The sequence below is a fragment of the Blennius ocellaris genome, assembly GCF_963422515.1.
Source record: "Blennius ocellaris genome assembly, chromosome: 16".
Lineage (NCBI taxonomy): Eukaryota > Metazoa > Chordata > Actinopteri > Blenniiformes > Blenniidae > Blennius > Blennius ocellaris.
The window spans coordinates 17,297,762-17,321,664 of NC_137665.1; the positions used below are offsets into that span (position 1 = coordinate 17,297,762).

At 45.1% G+C, this 23,903-nt stretch overlaps 1 protein-coding gene across 1 annotated transcript; it reads left to right on the forward strand.

The window, feature by feature from the left end:
* Positions 1 to 689: 689 nt before the first annotated feature.
* On the forward strand, positions 690 to 18,148 carry LOC308141343 (disintegrin and metalloproteinase domain-containing protein 11-like; the record flags this gene model as incomplete). Its single annotated transcript, XM_080511455.1, has 24 exons — positions 690 to 750; positions 1,324 to 1,514; positions 4,538 to 4,614; positions 4,966 to 5,032; positions 8,410 to 8,492; positions 8,573 to 8,636; positions 8,709 to 8,769; positions 9,415 to 9,578; positions 9,998 to 10,069; positions 10,196 to 10,362; positions 10,445 to 10,529; positions 11,690 to 11,780; positions 12,310 to 12,361; positions 12,805 to 12,904; positions 13,510 to 13,581; positions 13,737 to 13,829; positions 14,404 to 14,484; positions 14,604 to 14,654; positions 14,725 to 14,788; positions 14,876 to 14,981; positions 15,636 to 15,755; positions 15,830 to 15,998; positions 17,147 to 17,258; positions 18,054 to 18,148. 24 exons carry the CDS (start codon positions 690 to 692, stop codon positions 18,146 to 18,148), a joined length of 2,298 nt encoding a protein of 765 aa, XP_080367581.1.
* Positions 18,149 to 23,903: the final 5,755 nt, after the last annotated feature.

Genomic DNA, 23,903 nt, shown 5'->3' on the forward strand with positions numbered 1-23,903 from the left:
GTTGGTTGGTTGGTTTATTAGTTGGCTGGTTAGTTGGTTGGTTGATTAGTGGGTTGGTTGGTTGGTTACCACAGAAAAACTAGTAAACTGCCAGTGTGTGTGTGTGGGTCTGATGGCGGGTTGTTGCATTCTCTCCATCCTCTCCATCCTCTCTCCTCCCCGCGCAGAGCTGCATGGCAACGGGAGGCGGAGGCTGTCCTGGATGAGGGAGGGTACCACGGTCCCACGTGTCCTCCTCACCGCAGACCCGACGCGCTCCTCTCCGCTCTGCCATCACTTCGTTTCCGCATAGCGCAGATTCACACACAAACACACTCGCACACATCCAGCCTCGTCCACACGCCCTCACGGAGCGACGCGTCCGCGGCGCGCGATCTCCCGTCCGTCACCCTCTCCTCACTGATCAATCAGGCCTGTATCGATCACCAGGCCCGGGATTCTTCTTCTTCTTCTTCTTCTTCTTTTTTCTGATATGCAAATCCTAAATGATCCGTAGCTGGGGAGAGGAGAGGAGAGAGAGATGAGGGGACGCGCGTCGTCCGATGTTTAGCATATTTACTTCGGATCCTCGCCATCGGAGCCGGGGTGCGCTTTTTTTCTGTTTTTAATCCTCATCCTCCGTCGTGACATTTTTTTTTCTCCCTTTTTGCGGCTCTCGATGCGGTAATCGTCGGGAATATGTGAAGATCATGCTGGCGGTGTGGTGCTTCATGGTCTTTGCTGCAGTGGGCGAGAGGCTTGCAGTCTCAGGTAAGAGAGAGAGAGAGAGGGGGGGGGGATCAAGTGCAGAAGCACCCCTTTTTTTTTCCTCTTCTGTGCATCCACATATTCCCCCCATCACAAGCACTTTTCTGAGGCAGTTAACCACCATGCTGCTCAGTCCGGTGGATTTGCTGCATCAACACATTGCCACCATTGGCCTGATCTACCCACAACCATTCAGATGCCCCCCCCCCCCCCCCCCCCAAAAAAAAAACATTTTAAATGACATAACTTGTCAATCACGAGGCAAATCCTGATTATTGATTGCTGAAATGGTAATACCCAGGCCCTTATCCACCTCCATACACACATAGACACGCAGTATATTCCATCAAAACAAGCACATGTAATTATTGGTAAGTGAATAAACAATATTAACAGTGTGATACATTTTGTCACCAAAACAATCAGCCTCTGAGGAAAATATCCTTCATGTTCTCCTCACGGTATAGGGAGTTGTTTCAAAAAAATAAAAACATTTTTTAAAAAGGAAAGTCTTCCGACTCAGGAGAGGTCTCCGTCCTGCTGTCCCCCCCCCCCCCCCCCCCCCCCCCCCTGCAGGTGTGGACAGGACCCCGGTGCAGGATGGGAGCATGTGGGACTGGTTCCTCCCGCCGGGCCGCGGGGACAGTGGAGACATCGCCACCGAGGTCACGTATCCAAAGCGGCTGGTGCAGCAAACCATGTCGGAGGAGGAAATGGCTCACGGCTTCCTGGATACCAGGGTGAAGAACGGCGGAGGGGACACCTTGGTGAGACGGAAATAGGTCCTTGTAGGCGGACGGTGTCAGTTTTCTGGGTCAAATTCAACAATGATATGTCCTCATATTGGGGCGTGACTTCCCCCAGGACAGTCTCCAGGGACAGGGGGGAGCCTGGTTGTTGTTGTTGTTGTTGTTGTTGTTGTTGTCTAAGGCTGCCCATGCAGCCCGGGCCTGTCACACCGGGATGACAGTGCAGGGAGGCGTCTTGCTGCATCGTTCACTCCCTGTGATTTTTGACCCACTTAGTTGCTTGCAAGTCTCTCTGAAAAGCTGCTGAGACGTTACCAAGACATGCTGGAGTTTTGACTCCCCCCCCCCCCCCCCTCAATTTGTCTCCTGAACATCAAATCACAACATCTGGAACCGAGTGCTGAGCCAAAGCTCAGGTCCTCCTGGAACCGTTCAGTCGTCACGTCCGGTCACGTGGGCGCCGCGCTGAGCCCACCGACCTCCATTATTCAGTGGCGTGTTGAAGTGTGTCCCCGTTAATTATCAAACAGGCTCCACGGTCCACGGGTTCCCGAAAACCCCCCCCCCCCACACACACACACACTCCCCTCGTTCCTTTTTTTAGGGTTATAAAACAGGAAGGTACAACAGTTTGAGAAGCTTCGGATTCCCCACTTCTCGCTGCGCACTGTTTTGTTTTGTTTAAATATTTAAGGAGGGGTAGATTTAGAAGCAGCGGGAGACGAGATGAACGTGTTCTTTCTTTTCTGTTGCATCACGCTGTGTTGAAAATAGATGAAACAGCATTTTGGACAACCAATTTGCTGACTCGGCAGGTTCGTTTCAGATGGATTTTATTTTATTTAAATTTTTTTTATTATGATCATTTTGGTTGCATATTATACACTGGATCAGGAAGAGTGGCTTTCTCTGTAGATTTGCATGTTCTTCCTGTGTGGCAGATTTAGGAAGTGGAAGTATTGGGAGCAGTTGGAGTGAATAGGTGAGGTGATTCCTCTGTTAGTCTAAAACCTCACTTTCTGCTGATGGTAGCAGAAATTAACACGATGGTCTGTAGGAATGACCGTACAACGAGTAATACCAGTAAATATTAGTCAGTGTGAATAATTGGAAAATTACAATAAAAGGAGAAAGAAGGGGGGGGGGAAATTACCCACAACCGACGAGAAATCCAGATTTAACTTTATCAGAAAACTATATTAATCAATGCTATTTAAAGGAATACACAAATAAACAGCCCATTGTTGGGAAACTGAATAAAAATTGACATTTTTGTCAAGCAGTTCCCAAAGTGACATGGACACTGTCGTTTTAACCTCTTATGGCAGCTCTTGTTCCATGACAGATGTATTTCACATTAAAATATCAACAACAAATTAAAAAAAAAAAAAAACTAAGCCAAATGTACCTAATAAAGTCATTTTTAGGGTTTGTTGTGGCAAGTAAAATATTACATTATGGTAAAGTAGGACATATAAGACTAAGGCTTGATGCATCCATGAGGTGTGTGCAGCTTCACGAGGATGAATCACGTCACTTTCGTGGCTGTGAAAATAGTTCCACTTCTGGTTGTCGGCGTTCTCCTACATTCCTGAAGTTCGAGGAGTTCTGCGCAGTCTGGCTATCTTTATATTCTTTTAAATTGGGATCGTACAGATGGGATACTTATCTCAGCATACTCTCCTGCCAGATTTACCGAACACAGCCAATGTCCAACAAGTTGTTGTCACCTGCTGGGAGCATAAAAGCCACATGGGTTCTTGCCAAGCAGATCCAGGGTCAGTTTTGAAAGCTTTCAACAGTTTCCCCATGTGTTTCAGTAAGAGCTGGCAGGTGGCGGGATTCGGGACTCAGATATCTGATGGCTAATAAAAATCCAACCAATCGACCACACTTTTCTTCTGTCATTTGATAGTGTCTTAAAAGACAATACCATGTCCGTCCTCAGAGGAGACGGTGTCTGTGCAAGGGCCAAGTTGGGGTGTACATTTTATTTTGGAAGGCAAATTGCTGACCTGTTGGATTTTGGTCCAGGAGGGTCAGCACATGACTTTTTAAGTCGAGATGAGACGAATAAGTCAGTTTTGGTTTGGTCTCTCTACAACAGGGTTGTCCAGGCCGGCGTCCTGCAATGTTCTCTCGCTGCTTCAGCGTCCCTGATCTAATGATGATGTCATCACCAAGGTTGTGACAAAAAAAAAAAAAAAAAAAAAAAAAAGCCCAATAATGAGCCGCAATGAGGTGTGGCCCTCCAGGACACCCCTGCTCTACGACATTCCATGTTAGTGTTTCCAGGTGGCGCTAAATGGCGTACAGGTGTGATTTTCCAAGACTGACCTTCAGGTGAACAACACAGGTTCTGACAGATTTAGCTCCAAGTATTTCTATGATGTTCAGCCGATGTAAAGCAGCGACAGGGCGTTACTGTACCGTGACGGAGCCTCTCCAAGACGGTAGTAAGAAATCTGCTGCCTGGACTCAGTGGAGGGACTAATTCCTGGATGGCGATGCGTTTTGTATTGTAAAAGCCCGGTGATTCACTTGCAGCCTGGTTGCTCCAGACGGACATCAAAGCCACGCTGGCACAGCTGAAGAGACACGCTGTTCGTCTGCGGTGGGGTTTTTTTTTGTTCCCACTCTCTCCTGGCCCCTGCTGCCTCCTCACCTCCCAGGCTCTGGCGGCGGCCCATCAGGGACATGGGAACAACAGGGCTGACTAGAGACGAGACCAGTGAAGTTTTCTCCTCCTCCTTTCCGTCTACCCTCTCTCCCTCCCTCCATCCATCCATCCTCTGGAGAAAAACTCCCGCTTAGCCTGAACGCCGGCCGTCAGCTCTGATCAATGAACACCGTATCAATCATAATATTGCAGCCACTGAGGTGCTTCCAGAGCGTTGCACTATTGATCCCGCCTGAATTATTCACGACACTTTTCCTTCAGACTCACTCGTCGGAGTCACGCGGGCTTGTTTTGTTGCATTTTAAATTTATTAACCGTTCAATCTTCCTCTGCACCTGTTTGTTTGTATGTTTCTCCCCAGCCTGTCCACTTGGCGCAGAGCTGTTTCCAGGTAGAAGCCTTTGGACGCACCTTCACTCTGGACCTGGAACTCAACCAGTGAGTATCACCCTCCGCCCCCCCCCAAAAAAAAAATCATCACATCAGATGTTCTTTTTTTGTTGTTGTTGTTGTTTTTGTTGGATTTCTCGCTCACATCAGTTGGATTTCTTCATTTACTGCAGCTGTACAAATTAGCATTTCCCCGCACTTAAGCAAAATGCACTCAGCGCCTCTGTTTTGTCACGAGGCGAGATGGGGAAGACCGACTTGGCACACACTGCAGGATGTTTATGGAGTTCTCTGATTGGATTAAACACCACATGTCATTTCTTGTTGCATTAGAGGAGAGAAGACGAAGAAAAAAAAAGAAGAAGATCGTGACAAAGCTGACCTCTGCTCTCTTTGCAGTCACCTCCTGTCTTCGGACTACGTTGAACGGCACTTTAAGCAGGACGGCACGCCCTCGCAGTCCGTGGTAAGCTCCAGTTTTGAGTTTCGCTGAGGGAACTTGTGCTTTGGCAGAGAAATTGGCTCATTAATGAGGCGACCAGAGCGCTGCTCAGCGGTTTGGCTGCAGAAAAACTGAGACTTTGTCATCTTTTACACTGGAGCCGCTGCCAGTGAATTCATTTAAAATAAAAGTTTGTCAGATTTGGTCGTCAGCCGGCCTCCAGCTCAGTATACTTGAGCGCCGTGGTGGATGCACCCAGACTCTGGTCGATGCTTCGCCGCTTCTTTTGAAGTGGGTTTGTTGCAAGTGTGGGCAGGATTGATCAAATCTCTCTCGGTGTTTGAAGCTATTTTAAAATCCGAGGTTCTCTTAACGCGCTCAGTCTCACACCAAGTAGAAGCGAGCTCGTTGGCAAAAATCTGAGAGTCTTTTACTTTGAAAGTGCAACATTTGCAGCACATTCAGTTGTTTTTTTTGTTTTTGTTTTCATTCATTATGCTGAGGAAATAACCCCCTGCTCCCTTCTCACCTGAATCAACCCTCCTCCTCTGGTTCATTTTGAAGGTCTTTGTTCGTGGGTTTTCTTTGAAGGCTATTTTTAATGTGATTTCTGTAGTTGTTTTTTCGCCATGCTTCTACAGTTCATCCTGCCGTTTCATCTATTTATGGAACATGTATACAGCGTTCTGGCTCCGACATACATGGCGGTTGCTTCTTGTGCGTGTGGCCGTTCCTCAGACGGCCTACAAAGAGGCTGAAAAGCCTCCAGCCTCTCCGAGGGAGAATCAGTAGACAGAAAAATAGAAGAAAAAAGCCCCCCAAGCCTGACATCTTCTGTGATGTGTGCTTGTCAGGAGATCAGGATGGAGCGGAGGAATATCACTGCATTCCTCTGCATTGGTAGAGCGAGTCGTCTGTCGATCGGGGAGGTTGCGGGTTTCATTCCCTGCCGCATCCATTGGTGTGCATGAATGGGTGAATGTGAGAAACAATGTAAAGTGGTGGGAAAAAGCACCATATGATAAGTGAAATTCATTCACCAGTCTGCGGCTCGTGTTTAGTTTTTTTTTCTGTTTACTCCTCTCTGGAACCCCCCCACCCCCACCCCCCCCACCCCTACATCCCAGAGCACCGGCTGAGCGCCCCCCCCCCCCCCCCCCCCACCATCCAGCCCCCCAGCCCTACGTGTCCCCCCCCCCCACCCACCCACAGTTGTTCCCAACTCTCTCCTACAGTCCTCCTGACCAATCGCTCCTCTGTTTCCATAGCAACCAGTTAGCGCAGCAGCGTCATTAAGTTCTTGGCAGCGATGAGAATGAAAGAAAGGAGGGAAAGAGAGAGAGAATAGAGAGAGAGAGAGGGAGTGAGAGGAGGGAAACCGAGTAAAATGTCAGTTTATGCAAAAGGAGGATGAGCTTTGAGGGATGAGTGATATTCTATTTTTTTTTTTTTGTTAACCTTGTGGGTGTGTTTTGTAGCGGGAGGCAGCGGAGGCCTGTAGTGTGACCAGATTGGTGCTCAGCCGGACGTGGCAGGCGGGATGTGCTTCGGGGCAAACTGCCATCACACCTCTCCGCTCGTCAAAAACACTCTGAGTCAGGTTCAGGATGAAAACACATCACTGACCCGAGCTGTTCATACCAGGCGATTTTCTTTTTTTTCTACCTGTCCTGAAAAATCAAATTAAAAAAAAAAAAAAAAAAAGGACTGACTTCAGTTTATTATACAAGTAATCTCAATACACTCATTATGCAATTAACTTCCATGCGCCCTGTTGGTGTCTGGAGGGAATATCTGCCGGATCGCTCTGGGGCAGATCTTGAAGATCAGTGATGCCCCACTTATACCGGCTGACAGGCAGCTTACACTCCCACCTCGTGTTTGTTCACAGTGTTTTAATGAATTGTTTTTATTTGGATTGGAGATTGAGGAAGTAGGTAACTCAAAATTTGAAGTCCTCACTTGATGATGATTAAATTAAAGTAGCTTGTTTTAGGGCATGCAGTGTGATCATGCATCAAGTAATTAAAGCACATTTTCCCAGCGTTGTCGTTGGTTTAATGTGTGATAGGCAGTTATGGTACAGGAAGGCAAATTAAGTACATATGCATTCTTCATTTCCCAGCATTACTGTAACCTATTGGTCATATTTGTTCACTTCTACATCCTCCCTCCAGTGCAGTTACTGACCTAATCAAGTAGTGCCGCTTCATTGGTGCAGAACAAGAAAACATTTTGTCAACATCGGTTGTTGTCAAACAGTTTATTTCAGTTTTTCTTTTGCAGTAAAAAAATACACATTTTCCTCAAAGTGAAGTCCGTAACATAAATCTAGTCCTTCGGATGGCAACTTCACGCAATGGTTGACTTAGAATCAAGAACAATTGTGCAGGAAAACTTAAGAAACAACAATGTAATCATTTTGGCCATTTTTAAGCTCATTAAAACCCAATAATTTAATAAGATAGGAAAATATTTGTCAAACTTGTGTATGAGTGGATACTCAATGTATGGCTATGCCACCCACTATATTTTGAGTTGGTTTTACTTTCAAGAAATGCAGTTCGTCCTTTTAAAAAGGCCTTTAAAAAAAAAAAAAAATCCTACTTCAATTATGTAACTACTTGTAAAAAGAAAAAAAATGTATCACAATAATTGCTCAAATATCGTTATTACACAAGTGGCAAGTTGTTACATAAAGGGCTTTAATACAATGAAATTTACGACATTATTGGTTGTTACACTTGCATCTAATTGTCAGTAAAGTAGCATGAATCTGAATCATCCCAATACAAAAGTCTCCTACTTCCTACCCACCAAGTAACCCATAACGTCCAAGTCGAAATGCCTCTGAGAAAACTATCAATGGAAGTAGTCCTTCAGATTACCCGCAATCCTGCAGTTTAAATAGGAGTTTAATATGCAATGGCTCAAACAAGCTGCAGTCCATTATTGATGTAAACTGTCACACCTCAGGAAATAGTCCGTGTCGGAGTCTCTGGTTGGTATTCGCCAATATAACATTATAAATCAGGACGTTTCCAGAGAGTTTAGGTTGTTTAAACGACAGAGGGAGGGTTATAAGTCTGTTGTGTCACTCTGCATGGAGCAGCAGTTATTCCAGATTGTGACTGCACGTAACATCCATGTTGATTTATTTACGAGATCTTAGAGCAGCTTCACCTCCAGCGTGGGGCGGAGGAGAGTGGAGGAGAGTGGAGGAGAGTGGAGGAGGGTGGAGGAGACAAGTAGGTCACAGTCGTTGGAGGGGAGATGAGCAGGGAAGTGGCACCGGTGGAGGTTTTCCCTCAGTGCTGACCTGTGCGGATCTCCAATGAAGTGGGGGGTACAAAACAAAACAGCAAAGCAGTAGGGTGTTACTGGCTGCGTTGTGTCCACAGGGAGGCGAGCACTGCTACTACCAGGGCAGGCTGAGAGGTTTACCCGACACCTGGGCAGCCATGTCCACCTGCCACGGCCTGTGGTGAGTCCCACACTCAAATCCACCCTGTCGGTCCCGTTTCCCGCTCTGCTCTTCACTGCCGTGGCCTTGTTTCCCCTCAGCGGGATGTTCTCCGACGGCCTCTTCTCCTACGGGATCGAGCCCCTCCGCAATGGCAGCAATCAGGTAGATATTTAGCGGGAAGTGTCGCCGTCGCCGTTGCTTTTTACGACTTCATCTGGGCGTCTTCTGCTTCAGGGTGATGGTGTTCACTTAATCCGCAGAATGCCTGATGTCAGACTGTCTCCACACTGCCCAGGTACACAAAAACAAACGCACCTGTGATTCGTCAGAAAAAGAACCCGTGTACAAGATATTAAAACGTGCAGTTCTTTAAGTAAATTAAACTTACGTTTGATGCCAATTCAAAAAAAAAAAAAAAAAAACACTGGGAGAAAATATTGATTGAAAATATCTTTTAAAATATGAAACTTGTCTGGAGTACCTTCAAATATACAATATTTATCTCTAAAATTACACAGTTAATACATTTATAACTTGTTGAAATTAGTTTTGTTCATATATATGTCTTGTGATTGTGGAAACGTTTGTTTTAATCAACATAATGTTTTAAAGCAGCAACATTTTTAGCATCATAAAAGAAGGAGAAAACTGAACGGGTTCAATCTAATCTAGATTCTGGTCCCTGAGAATAAGTTAACATTACAATTAATTTGCAGCCCTGCCACTGTGATTGCACCGAATATAGCAAACAACAAATATAACGTGTAATAAAAATGATGCATTTGATGCCGGAGCTGAGCCAATCAGTCATTACCTGTAATACATAGCAGAACATTTAAATGAGAAGATTAGATGCGGCGATAAATGTAAAACTGGACGTTTAGTTTTTTGTACGGTGGTGATCTGTCACGTCCCGCTGACGGCTTGTCTTTGTGTGCAGAATGTACAGAGGACCAGGACGGCGACGGCAGAGGAGACGACGGGACGGACCGAACTGGGGAGGAGCCGCAGGGTCTGAGGCGATCGAAGCGATTCGTCCGCAAGCCGTCCGTCCAGACGGAGACCAAATACATCGAACTGATGGTCGTCAACGACTACGACATGGTGAGGGAAAGTAGAGTGTGTGACTCCTGGCGGCTACTGCGCCTTTATTACTCTGTTCTGCAACGAAACGTCGTTAGATAAGGTTACATGAATTCATGTTTGACATCCCTCCTCCTCTTGTGCAGACAGTTTTTGTCAGGGGTGTCCAAACGTCTGAGAGTCTCCTCATGTAATACCAGACAGACGCCACATTATATTTAATCAGGGCTCTTTGAGGGCCGGTAACCCATTTGTCTTTCTCCCTCCTGAAGACTGTCCCGAAAGACTTGCATCATAAATACATCGCTTTTTTTTTTTTTTGTCACACATGCCTTAAACCTTTGCACAACATTGCGGGAATATGCGTTTGTGTGTGCGTGCACGCCTGTGCGTACACGGCGCCTGCTTTAAGCCATCTGTGCGTCTTCGCCTCTCCACAGTTTGTGCAGCTGCGGAACTCGAGAAGCCAAACCAAGAACTTTGCCAAAGCTGTGGTAAACACAGCAGACACGGTAAGATCTTTGTTTGGAGGAATGTAATCCTGTCGACCAGTGTGTGTGTGTGTGTGTGTGTGGGTGCGTGTGCGTGTGCGTGTGAAAACGAAGCAGCATCCTGATGGGCACTTTGTCGTCTCGCAGATCTATCAGGAACAGCTGAACACCAGGATCGTGTTGGTTGCCATGGAGACGTGGTCCTCTAAAAACATGATGCCGGTGGTGGAGGACCCGCTGATAACGCTGCAGAACTTCATGAAGTACCGGAGAGACAACATCAGAGAGCAGAGTGATGTTGTCCATCTCTTCTCGTAAGACAAGTCACATTTTTACTTCTGTTGTAATTTGATTTTTGATTTTTTTGATTTATTAATTTTGTTCCTTCTCCCTCAGAGGGCGAACGTTTCACAGCACCCGCAGTGGGACGGCCTTCACGGGAGGCGTGTGCTCACTCTCCAGAGGAGGAGGAATCAACGAGGTGAGGAAAAACTCCTTCACCGACAAACCGTTCAAAGCTTTGAATCCAGAAACAGACTCAAACAAGAGTTTTTACAGTTTATTGAGTAAAGACAGACGTCACAGGAGGGTATCAAAATAAAACAGGAAGAGACTAAACAGGTAAGAGACACAGATTTGACAGAAGGATTGTTTCTGGATGATGTTTTAAAAGGGGAAGGGAACAACTTGTATATTGTTCATGCAGATGGAAGAAATGTTCAATATATTGCACAAGCGTATTATTATCTATCACACCTGCTCAAATACTTTCCAAAGAATCTAAATTCTTTCCTGATCAGAGATATAGTCCATCAACATTAGCTTTTCTCCAGATGTTGTCTAGAAAAAGTACTTTCAGACATGTTGGTAGTTTTTAAATAGAAATAAAATTAACAGTTTTAAGTTGCTTTGTTGCGCCTGTAATGTGATAAATCCTGAAGTGTTGAATAAATCAATCACTGTGATCTCATGTGTTGGAGGATGACTGTGACTTCACAGAGCTTAAACCACATGGTTTTCACAATAAAAGATATTATCGTGGCCACATGGGGGAGATGTAGAAAGTATTGAAAGTGTAAAACTCACCACAATATATGGTTATAGCAGAAATATAAATATATCCAAATTCCTGCTGTCTTCAAAAATCGTTCACCATAATGTGTTTGTTCTGTAGTTGTTAATAACTAATAATGTCTAATTTGAAAGAAATGTGGCTTAACCAGCCGTATAAAAGATAAATAGTTGTTACGAGCAACAGACAATAAAAGGCAATACTATTGTCATGCAAGTTACACGCTTTAAATTTGAAATAGAAGATGTATCCAATAGGAATATAGGTGTTCATATATAGCCTCCGATGATCATGACTGCTCAAGTCAAGTTTATGATTTCAATGCTTCACTTTCTAAAAAAAAAAAGAAATATATTATATGTATAATATTTTGTATATTAATATAAAATTTCAAAAACATTGGGGGGGGGGGGGGGGATTACATTTACATTAGGTGAACCGGAGTCTCTAAATTGACCACCTGTTTCAGTGTGAGAGTTTGTGACTGTCCTCATCCAGATCTTTTTAATATTCCAATAAAGAAGCAATCATTGATTTGACTCAAGGTGTTTTGTGTGTCCGTCCTTCAGTACGGTAATGTGGGCGCCATGGCGATCACCTTGTGCCAGAGTCTCGGCCAGAACATCGGGATGAGGTGGAACAACATCCGTAACTCTGCAGGTAAAGCAACGGGAAGCCGTCGTGACGCCATGGAAGAAGGAATCTAGTGTCTGAACTGTTTCAGTCCTGGGAGCCTGAGACGAGTGTGAGAAGGACGGCGGCAGATGAAGCTGGTGGCGGGGGTGGAGGTGGCGGGGGTGGAGGTGTCGGGGGTGGAGGTGTCGGGTGCCGGTGTCCCTGTCCGGCCGTTTTCTTCTGTAATTAGACTTCTCTGTTAGGTGATTCGTCACCTGCATCCAAGAAGGAGCGAACGGTGGTTGAAGCCTCGCTGGCACTGAACAATGGGCTGTGTGATTAATGTGGAGGAACTGTCAGCTCCATTATTCAGCGCCGGGACGGGAGACCAGCTGAACACATCCAGAATCAGCTCTATAGAAAGGCTGTCTTCTTTGCTATTTATAAAAGCTCCTCGTGCCATACGTCCTGGTCTCTGTTTGTCTTGACATATATCTCTTTTTTTCATATATATATATATATATATATATATACACGGTCTTACCTGCACTCCTCTTCTGTCTGTCCCTCGTAGGAGACTGCCGCTGTCCAGATGCCTGGGTGGGCTGCATCATGGAAGACACCGGGTAAAAACCCCCGGAACCTTCAATTTTCCTCGCATGCCTTTCACTCGGTTAAACAATTAAGCACCTGTAGCAGAGAGAGAGAGACGCTGTGACTTCGCTCGCTCCCCAATTAGCCGACGAGATTCACAGCTTGTGCTTGACGCCCGCGGCAAATTTGCCAAAAACGTCAGACGACGGCGTGGAGGTGTAGTAATGACAAGCGCTGAATTAAACATATTAATGTAAGTACTGCCGGGCTGGTGGAACAGTGCAGGTTTCAGTTATACGTTTGATAATACCGTACTACAGATGGTAACATTGCTGTCAGATTGACGGCGCAGACGCCCACTACAGATCTGGCATCCTACAGTGACACGAAAACATTGTGTTGTTTTCATCCGATCGAATTCGTCGCATCTGATCTTGATCTCTGTGTGTGTGTGTGTTTTTTTTTGCGATCGCAGATTCTATCTGCCCAGAAAGTTCTCTCGCTGCAGCGTCGACGAGTACATCCAGTTCTTGCTCCAGGGGGGGGCGAGCTGCCTCTTCAACAAGCCCAACAAGGTGAGGCCCACATGGGCATGTGCTTTGTTTATCACTTTCAAATGCATGTTTACACCAACATTGCTTTTGCAAAATCTCTTGAGCACAGCGACTCATCATCAACAATCCTTGACAATAGTCGTCATTCAGATTATCTAACCAGTTACTTGATTAAAACGAGGCAGACAAATCTTTGCATGCGTCTGCACGGGCCACTTTATTAGGTATACCTGTTGAAACACATACAGCCAATCGGACAATTACATAACATGAACTCAGCGTATCAATGCACATGGTCACATTTTCTTATTTCATCAACTACTGAGCTCCTGGGATTTACAGAAACTGGTCCGCAAAATAAAACATGGCTGGTCTGATGAGTCAGGTTGAGATTTAGGCATAAACAACATGAATCCATCAACAATTCAAGGTTGCTTCTGCCAGTTAGTAGTGGCTTGGATGAGATTTTCTTGACACACTTTGGGTCCCTTAACATCAAATGAGCATCATTTAAACACCACAGCCCCCCTCAGTGTTGTTCCATGTCCGTCTATTCATGCCCACAGTGGCCCGTCCCCGGATGGCGACTGTCAATATAATATATTTAAACATGTGTTTCCTCTCAGCTGTTGGACCCTCCTGAGTGTGGGAATGGCTTCGTGGAGCCAGGGGAGGAGTGTGACTGCGGCTCCCAGGTGGTGAGTAGCCATGTTGACTTCAGGCGTGAACACCAGCTCTGTAACCCCCCCTGTGGACGGGGCGGCGCCGCCGCCACATCATGTCCGTGTACGGGCTCCAGACGGCGCACGACTTATATATCAGTTTGTGTGTGTGTGTGTGTGTGTTTGTGCAGGAGTGTGCTCGCAGCGGAGGAGCCTGCTGTAAAAAGTGCACGCTTACCCACGATGCCATGTGCAGTAACGGGCTCTGCTGCAGGGGCTGCAAGGTGAGGCCTTATGTGTGTGATCTGACTAATGTATACCACAGAAATGATCGTGTATGAACTGATACATGGATTTCACTTGTATAGTGCTTCTCCACCACATGAACACTTTACATTGTTAATCACATTCACCCATTCAAACCCACATTCACGCACCAACCCTCCACTGGGACAGACAGGGAATGGAACCCTACATGTTTTGAAGCACGACTGTTTCTATAAAGGGGATTTAATCTCACAACCACTGAGGCCACTGCATCACATCGACTAATTCAATTTCAAATGCAAGTAAACCTGCTAGAGCTCCTGCATGAAGAGTGAAACTCTGGAGTTTCACACGTAGCAAATATTTCAGAGTCTCTAATGATTTTTTTGTTTTTCATTTTGTTGTTATAGCTTGTGTAGTCGAAGAAACATTCAAATCAGAGGCTTCAGCAGCCTCCTGCAGTCCCTTCTGATTGTTCACTACTGCTCTGTTTACTATTTTTATTTGTTTTCCTGACCTTTACATTACATTCAGTTCTAAAAAAAAAAAAAAAAGTCACGCATACGATAAAACAAAGGATTCTCCTTCCAGTACGAGCTGCGAGGCGCTGTGTGTCGAGAGGCTGTGAACGACTGTGATATCCCTGAAACCTGCACCGGAGACTCCAGCCAGGTCGCCCCTTTTCTTGTTTATAACTCTGGGGGAAAAAAACAACAAAAACCTATTAAACAGAACTACATTCATTACATTAAACTGTGTAGCATGCGTAATGTGTGTTTATCTGCTTACAGTGTCCTCACAATGTCCACAAACTGGATGGTTATACGTGTGACAGCAGTCAGGTAGGAGCCGGTTTGTCTCCTCCAGCTTGTAGTTTCCTCTGTACGTCGCTGACCTGCGACTGTTTGACAGGGCCGGTGTTACAGCGGGCGATGCAGGACTCGTGACGGCCAGTGCCGGGGCCTGTGGGGCTACAGTGAGTAAACAATCCACTCACCGTCGCGCGGCTCCTCGTCACTCTTCATTGTCTGGGAGTCCAGCACTCTACTCGTTGCCTCCCCAGATGCGGCAGACAGGTTTTGCTACGAGAAGCTGAACGCTGAGGGAACGGAGAAAGGGAACTGTGGCCCGGGTCCAGAGGGTCAAGGCTGGCTGCAGTGCAACAAGCCGTGAGTTACACCTCTCAGTCCAGTTCACTTGAAGCTGAAGTTCGTTTTTGTCTCAGTGGCTGCTGATAAAGGAGGAACGGGAACATTGACGTGGATAAAAGAGACTTTTTTTTTGGTTAACATGAACTGTTAAAGACATTTAATAAACACATTAAGTGGCGATATATTCTCCCTACTTTTTGAGTATGTTTGCTTATGAAACATGATTAATACAGATTAAAAATTGATTGTGATTATTCTATATTAACCCATTAATCCTGTGATTAATCTGATCCAAAAAATGTATCATTTGACAGCACTGATTTTTCCAAAATCCTACGATTGAATATATGTCTCTATGTGCTGCATGTCTGATTTGATCAACTTATAGAACATATGAGATTTACTGTTCAGGTCCTCAGGTATGAGTGATTACCAGAGATAAATTCTGAAATTTGTACTCAAGTTTAAATTCATATACTGTATATTGTATACTCCAATTCTAGTAGAAATATTTAAAAAAAAAGTATTTTCATGTAAATTAAAAATGTATGTCAGTATGAACTTGTTTTGAAGAGTAAAAGAAATTATATAAATTCAAACTCTTTGAGGTTTGAGCCTCTGAATGAAGCGACGGTTTGACGCCCACCGTTTTCTCCCTTCTCGTTGCTTCAGGGACGTTTTATGTGGCTTCTTGTTCTGTGCCAATGTAACAATGAAGCCAAAGTTTGGAGACCTGCAGGGGGAAGTGACCAGTTTCACTCTCTACCACCAGAACAAGTACCTGGACTGCAGGTAAGCCCCCCCCCCCCCAGCACCGGTTGATCCGTGTCCCGCCGTTCTGTAACGCGTGCGGCTCCGTTGCACAGGGGAGGCCATGCCTTGCTGGAGGATGGCTCAGACCTGGGATACGTGGAGGACGGCACTCCCTGCGGCCCCAACATGATGTGTTTGGAAAGACGCTGCCTCCCCGTGGCCGCCTTCAACCTCAGCTCGTGTTCCGGATCCAACTTTGGACGCATCTGCTCTGATCACGGGGTAAAAGTGAAACCATATAACAGGACTATTCAACTATATTTTTGGGAGGGCCACATTTTCAGAAAGCGAAGGACCCGGGGGCCAGACAATTCCCTGAGCTATTATTCCTGATCTCAACCTGACACAATGCTCTTCCAAATTCAAAAGTGTTTTATTTTGGTTCATGGGAAAAAAGTACAAATCACTGACTTTATACACATCATACTGCTTTTGTTTTGGAACAAAGGCTGTTACAGCCCCATAAACACATATTTGAAACATCTGAACTAAAAAAAAAAAAAAAGTAAACAGAACTGATCTGCGGGCCGGTCTGATGTCATCCACGGGCCGGAGTTGGCCCGTGGGCCGCCAGTTGAATAGGCCTGCCATATAAGATCACACTGAGGAAGATGACGTCCGGGTTCAATACAGACCAACGTTCAGTCCGTCATGTATTTAGTCCATCCATCCTCAAGTTGGAGGAAACCGCGACTCAACAGGACGTTTCACCAAACACCTAGTCTCTGCTCATTGGGTGGAATAAACTCTGTGATCACACCTTGTCAGGCTCGGCTCAAAACAAACTCTGGCGCAGCCGCTTGGTTAGTTTTCGTAATTGGTGGAGGTGTGAGCACAGACATCCAAAACATCGGGGTACACCAAACAAGTAGATCCGGACTCTTCCAAAAAAAAAGCCTCCTGCTGATTTAGGAAAGCGATGTCTGAACCAATCCCGTGGCCGTGGCTGTGTTCACACTCCACGTCGTGATACTTGATTCCACTTTCTCGCTGAGATCGGAGGAGAAGCAGGTCGAGAAGAGAAGAGCCTTTAACGGCGGCCTCTCGCCCAGAGTCCATCCACAGCTTCTCCATGGCTGAATGCATCGGCCTTGACCGTTCAGACGGCGGTAGTATTGAAACACATCATTTGGTCGCTCATACGACCGAGGCAGAATCGAGCAGAAAATGGGAATGGGGTCGCGTTCGCGGTGTGAACGTCGCCTTAGTCTCGATGTTTCAAGATATGGATGAGACGGATGAGTGAAACCGCAGACCTTGAGACTGGAAGGCCCACGGTTGAAGAAAATCGTTGGCTCCACTTCTCGCGCCTGTCCGCTCCGCACCCCTTCCTTTCAGCAATCGAGTCCTCTCCTCTCTCACGCCTACAGACCTGCAGCAATGAGGTGAAGTGCATCTGCGACCGGGACTACACCGGGAAGGACTGCAGCGTGTTTGATCCCATCCCGGAGCCGACGGTCCCGACAGGCCCCGAGAAGAAAGGTCCATAGAAGCTCTGCACTCTCTCTCTCTCTTTCTCTCTCTCTCTCTCTCTCTCTCTCTCTCTCTCTCTCTCTCTCTCTCTCTCTCTCTCTCTCTCTCTGCTTTCTCTCTCTCTCTGCTTTCATATCCCCTTCATAGTCTCTGCCCGTCATCACTGGAGCTTCTCTGTGTTCACAATGTCATGTTTTGCCCCCAAACACAAAGACGAATACCTGAATGCTCTCGCTGAATCACTATCTGTATCTTTCACTATCTTTCCTGCTCCATCTCGGTTTGTGTGTGTGTGTGTGTGTGTGTGTGTGTGTGTGTGTGTGTGTGTGTGCGTGCGTGCGTGCATTTGTGTGTGTATTGCAGAGACTGCCCATTTTCAAGTGTCTTCCTTATTTTCTTGCAGTCTGCCAATGACACATTGAGCAGCTGCTCTTATAGCAGGAGGGCGTCCAGCTGAAAGAGCAGCAGAGGGGGGATGAGAACAAAGTAATCAAACATTCTCTCCTTTCTGGGTTTTTTTTCTGGTTTTTTTTCTTTTTATGTAACTGTTGTCTCCCCCACCCCACCGCCTCGCTCGCCCGCCCGCCCGTTCTCCCATCTCCACCCTCCGTGCTGGTTACCTCCGTCTCTCTGTCTGTCTGCAGGTATCTCACCATCTGCTTCTCTCTCTCTCTCTCTTTCTTTCTGTAGTTGATGTGGTTGATGTACAGTGTTGATGCTGTCCTCTGATGTGTGTTTTTAGTGGTGTTGTTTTGTTTCCTCCTCCTCCTCCTCCTCCTCCTCCCCCCTCCTTCCTCTGCGCAGGTCCCAGTGGCACCAATATCATAATAGGGTCCATCGCAGGTGCTATTCTCCTGGCAGCTATAGTCCTAGGGGGAACAGGATGGGGATTTAAGTAAGAGCTCTGGCATGCCTTTGTGTAACTGTCTGCTTCTAACCTGAAGGACCCCCCCCCCCCCGCTCTCACCCCTCCTCCGGAAACAAACTCCCGACCTGCAGCTCGTTGCCCGGGAGAGAAACCGCTGCTTGAACCGCTTTTGGCTTTAAAAAGTCTGTTCTGAACATCAAATCCGTGTTATTGACGTTTGGATCAAGGCCGAGCTTCATCCTGCATCTTTCCTCCCTCCGCCCTCCGTCACAGCCTTATGTAGTAACGTCACATATATATATATATATATATATATATATATATCCTCTCGCGGGTCTACTTGTTCTTACTCAATCCACTGGTGCCACACCTGGAGGTTACCCGTCCTCGCACTCTTGTTGATCCTGCACCCCGTCTTCTCTATAGGCAGCACCCTGACCTCAAACACCCCCGCTCCAGTGCTTCTCCTGCTCTCCTCCACCCGTGCATGCTTGGCTGGTGTTCACTCTGTACGGTCTAAGGCCACGTTGACACGACAACGTTTTACATGACAACACCTAATGTATGTGAAGACAATTGAGAGCAACCGACAACCGTATGGACTGATGACGCTTCGAATGCTATCAGGGGAGAGTCTCAACTGTCAAACTACTAATATGGAGATAAAACCAGAATACTGACCGCGAGTCAAACCACTGCGAGTCGGCCATGTTTGTTTACAAGGGACGGAAGGGGAAGGGAGGGGGAGAGTTGCGCAGTAACAAACCAAGTCTCTGCAGGAGGGATCAGCGGCCATGAAAGAATCGGATTCAAAACTTCACGGATGCAGTGCTTCAACACACTGGTGTCGTGTAAACAGACCCCCCCCCAAAACTGAAGAAAAGTTTTGCGTATACACTCGTAATCGTTGTCGTGTAAACAGGGCCTGAGCCTCAAAGGACGGCTTGTGCTGGATAGTTAAGAAGAAAGCAACGCTCAGTGATCAGTGGCACGCAGTCGCTCCTTTCAGGGATACAGACCGGCGTTTGTGCATGTGTGCATGAGCTGGAAGCAGAGACGTCTCATTGCCATCAGGGCTGCTGAGACGGCTGCTGCACATGGCTGGAACTGAACCGTACAACCGCGACAGCAGAGAACCAAACTGAGGACTGGTTCATGTTCACGTTAACCTATTAAAGCCAGTTTTCACTAATTGTGCTGGGTGTAGTCATCGCTTGACTTTCTGGAGGGAACGGGACAAATCTCACCCAGGTGATTTAACAAAAGACTAAAACAAGTCACTTGTATTTCAGTAAAGTAACACCTTCATCTCGAAAATCTAGTCGCTCATTTTGGCTGATGCTGGATATCGCACTCAATTTTATATTAAAACCTTTTAATTTATACTGCAAAAAACTCAAAGTCATACCAAGTTCATTGGTCTTTTTTTTTTTTAATCCAAAATATCTCATCCCAATATTTTAGAAGAAAGAAGGTTTATTTGACATTTCATGCACTTTACTTGATTCAAGTGACGGCATTTCGTTGGAAAACCATGAATTCATAAGAGAAAACGGCTACATTGAGAAGAGGACGACAAGTTTATTTTGAAGGATGAGTTCAAATTTGCAGGCATTTCTTTTAAATCGGATAAAAACGTACATCCTCATAACATATGCGCATATAAACAGTGAAATTGTGTTTTCAAATAAGCAGTATATACTGGATTGTATGTGCAGTGATGGAGTTCAAGCGTTTTACTTTGAAAGTGGAAATTGGTTCTAGAGGATCCAATAAGTATGCTAAAATCATAAATACCATTTTTACGCTTCACTTATTCCTCCTTTATCAGATTTATTTTTTTAACATATAATTCTGTCGAGTGGATTATTCTTCTCTTAACCTGCTGATTGTTCTGACAAAACATTTCAGCGGCAAACTTTAAGATAACAATGTGAAAATTGTTTCCTGCTCTTTCTGACACAATTTCTCGTCTTTGTCTTTCCAACGCTCCGGGGAAACAGGAACATTCGAAGAGGAAGGTACTGGTCTGCTCTGTTGACGGAGTCACATTCCTAAACATCCATTATCATCTCATATCATCTCATCTCATCCCTCGGCTGGTTCATTTATTCCCACAGGGGCTCATACATTCCCCCCGTTGTGTTGTTTTAATACTGCAGGGGTCTGTGGGTCTGTCGTGGCTCCCTGAAGCCTTCACTGAATTACACCGACACAAACATTTTATTTGATTTTATGAATACCAAACTTATTTTGAAAATGACTTTTGTCTCTTGATTTAAAAAAAAAAAAAAAGCTTTAAAAGAAAAGCACAACAACTAATATAGGGCAGGGGGTGGGGGTGAAAATGACGAGAATTTTGAAAAGGGGAAAAAAAAGCTTTAAAAAGAAAAGAAAAAGAGTAAAACTGCTTAGAAAAACAGATAAAATGACTAAAATGTCCTTCCTCCATGACTCTGTAACTGTTATCCACTCTGTGATTATATCAAGTCACCATTTAGTCTTGTGCATATTAATATCTAACATTTATTAAATTATCCTGTCTTATTTGATATTCAGCTTTCTCTCTCTATTTTTTCCTCATTGGATCAATCCTTAAAGGAATTTCCCTCTGGGAGTAATAATGTATTTCTATACTTTTCTATTCTATTTTACTTTAAAGTATCAAAATTGTCGTGAAAAAAATTCTGTAAAAGAAGGATGAAACTGCTAAAGTCAGGGAGCTTAAAATGTCATGCAGTGTTGACGATCTGAAATTGTAATTTCACCTTCAAAAATGCGACATGTGACACAGTTCTTGTTTCAGAACGACTGCAGATAGAAAAGTTTAGAAGCTGCATCAGCCTCATTTTAAAGCTGTTTTGCGGCTCCAGGTACATTTAATTTAATGTAAAATCACCAAAAAAAACCAAGTCTCTTTTGGTCATTAAGGTTGCAGACCAATTCTTCCTCCCGTCTCTTTACACTTGTCTTTTAATCTCCATCTTCATCTCCTTCCATTCACGGTGGAATCATGTTTTCCCTGTCCTCTTCTCCCCGTCGTTGACTTTTCAAATTCTCTCGTCTTTCAGATCTGGTGGAGGATAAAGATCTCTGTGTGTCTCCCTCTGTCTCTGTGTTCTGTCCACCTCCGTCTTCCTCCTCGCACTGTGTCGTTTCCACATCGAAGAAGAGGGGAACTTTAAGAAGGAAAAGAAAAAGAAAAAAAAGTCTTCCACTACAGTCCCACAATTTCTCCGAACCTCTTCCGATTCCGAGTGTGTGCGTGCGTGTGTGCGTGCGTGTGTGCGTGTGTGTGTTGTGTGTGTGTGTGTGCGTGTGCGTGTGCGTGTGCGTGTGCGTGTGTGTGTGTGTGTGTGCCCCTCTTCTCACATCTTGGACAGTCTGGTGAAGAACATATCAACCAGTGGACGAGGATCTCTGCCTTCCTGCACACAAACTGAACAGAACTGGCACATCCAGCATCCAGACTGGAGCTGATGGAGCTGATGGAGCTGATGGAGCTGATGGAGCTGATGTTTTCTCTTCTGGGTGAAGCACCCGAGGCTCATATTCCTCCTCAGCCAGCACAGAGAAGATATATGAAATCCTACATCGGATTGTTTGCATGTTTTCCAAAAGAGGCTGAAGAAAGACTGACGAACAAAGAAGTTGAGGCGACCCTCTTGCCTCCCCCTCTTCCTCCTCCTCCTCCTCCCCCTCTTCCTCCTCCTCCTCCTCCAACGTATCACACAAGTTTTCAGGTTAAAAGAGAAAAAAAAAATTGGGGGAAACTCGGTGTTAATGGTTTTGGGATCATTTAAAAAAAAAAAAAAAAACTCACTGAACTATGAAGCAGCAAAAGACCGCAACTTAGTGTTTTCCACGACAGACCGACCAACATACATTCCACTAATCCGTGTCTGAGCGTGCGAGCGCCGTCACCTTCGGGCCCAAGAGTTTCTGCGCTTTAAGGAGGTTTTACTTACGCGTGAATGTACGGGTGCGAGAGGTTTTTAAAAGAGAAGAATGTACGTGTGTCTACGTCCACGTTTCGGGGCAGTCGTGTGCGCGTCACTCCTTAACGCCCCTCCTATCACAGGTCGATAGGTCGGGTTTTTACCTCGGGAAGATCCAACTCTTTCTACATGACGTCGTGGGCCGCCACCATGGTGCCAGGTACCATGGAGCCCAACCGTTTTTAAATGTCCCGTAACAGAAAACAAGCACTAGCCAACTGTACGCACACCGATTGTGTAAATATGTGTAAGAGATGCTGAATGTTAATTGCAATGTATGTAAGAGTTATTTAAAAAAAAAAAAAAAAAAAGCTACGTTACAATAACGACTTCTATGTGTTTCAGCCGACTTATAGCGACCTCCGTCTTACGTCTCTCAGTGTGGCAGTTACAGCTCAGCTCGCCGTCTTCTCATTCAAGCTGTCACTGAAATGTCTTGAATCTTTTTGTACATTTGTTGATAGATCTAAAAATGTAAAAAAAAAATATCTAAAAAAAAACAACCTTTGGGGGGGTATCAGCCTAGAAACTTTGTATTGACCCCTCCCACCCACCCACACACACACACACACACACCCCACCTCCTCCACCTCCATGTAAATGAAATCATTGAGGAGGCAGCTTGCCTGAAACTCAACACGTGTATGAGAAAGTCCATTTGGATTCGTCTTGAGCTTTGCACTGAGGCAAATGCACTGTTGGTTGTTACTTCAAAAAATGTACAGAGTTGGTATCAACTACAATCCAGAGTTGGGAAAAAGAACAGGAATTAAAAAAAAAAAAAAAAAAAAAAAAAGGAAGAACAATGAGAGAATGATGCATCTTTCCCCCATATTTTTAGACACTATCTTTTTGAACTGAAACAATAGGAAGAACTAAAGCTTGTGGACGGTTTGAAAAAAAGAAAAGACAAATAAAATACTAAAACATCAAACCACATTCACCTCTTGTAGCCTTTCCTTGTTGCAGTTTTTGGGTGAAAGCATCAGGCTTGATGTGAAAACTGATTCCAACTCCAAACTTACACCTGCATATACTTTGCTGCATGTCAAGCAGCCTAATACTTCCTATATTGTCACTATATAAGATATTTCTAATGGGGATTCGGATCCTCAAATAAATAAAAATGGCCACTTGATATTTGACTCAGATACATGTCGGTATAAAACCCTTCTAGTTGTGGAGATAAATTGTGTGGCGATGGTTCATATCCCCTCCATGCTGCCACTACTAAGGAAGTCCAAATAGCCTCACCTCTGTTGTGGAGATGAGAGCAAGAGAGAGAGGATAATGTACATATATATATATGTGGATTAACAGCAATAGTTCAAAAGCATCGATAAAATGATCAGTATTAGTGAAAACATATAATAAAAGTATTAGTAACACTGAAAAAGTATCAATTAATTATCACTAATAGTGAAGAAAGTTTCATTAAAGAAGTAACAGAGGCGTGTGTGTGTTGTCATGGAGACGAGACTATGAGAGGGAGAAAACAAATGATTTCTGTTGAAAAACCGAACAATAGATATGAACGTTTTTTTGTTTTGCACTGAGAGGAGGAAATCATGGAACTACTGTGAAAGTAGGAGGAGTGAGTGTGGACACAAGGGTCCACTCTTAGGGCCCGTTTCCAAGGCAACCATTTGTGAAAACCAAAAAAACTTTTGTTGTGTTTTGGGTGACGGTTTACGACGACTCTTGTCACGGTGTGAAAATTACAAAAAACAACCAAGACATGAAAACAAAACGACGTTTTCACAACTTCTCGTATAAGTGTGAAACTTT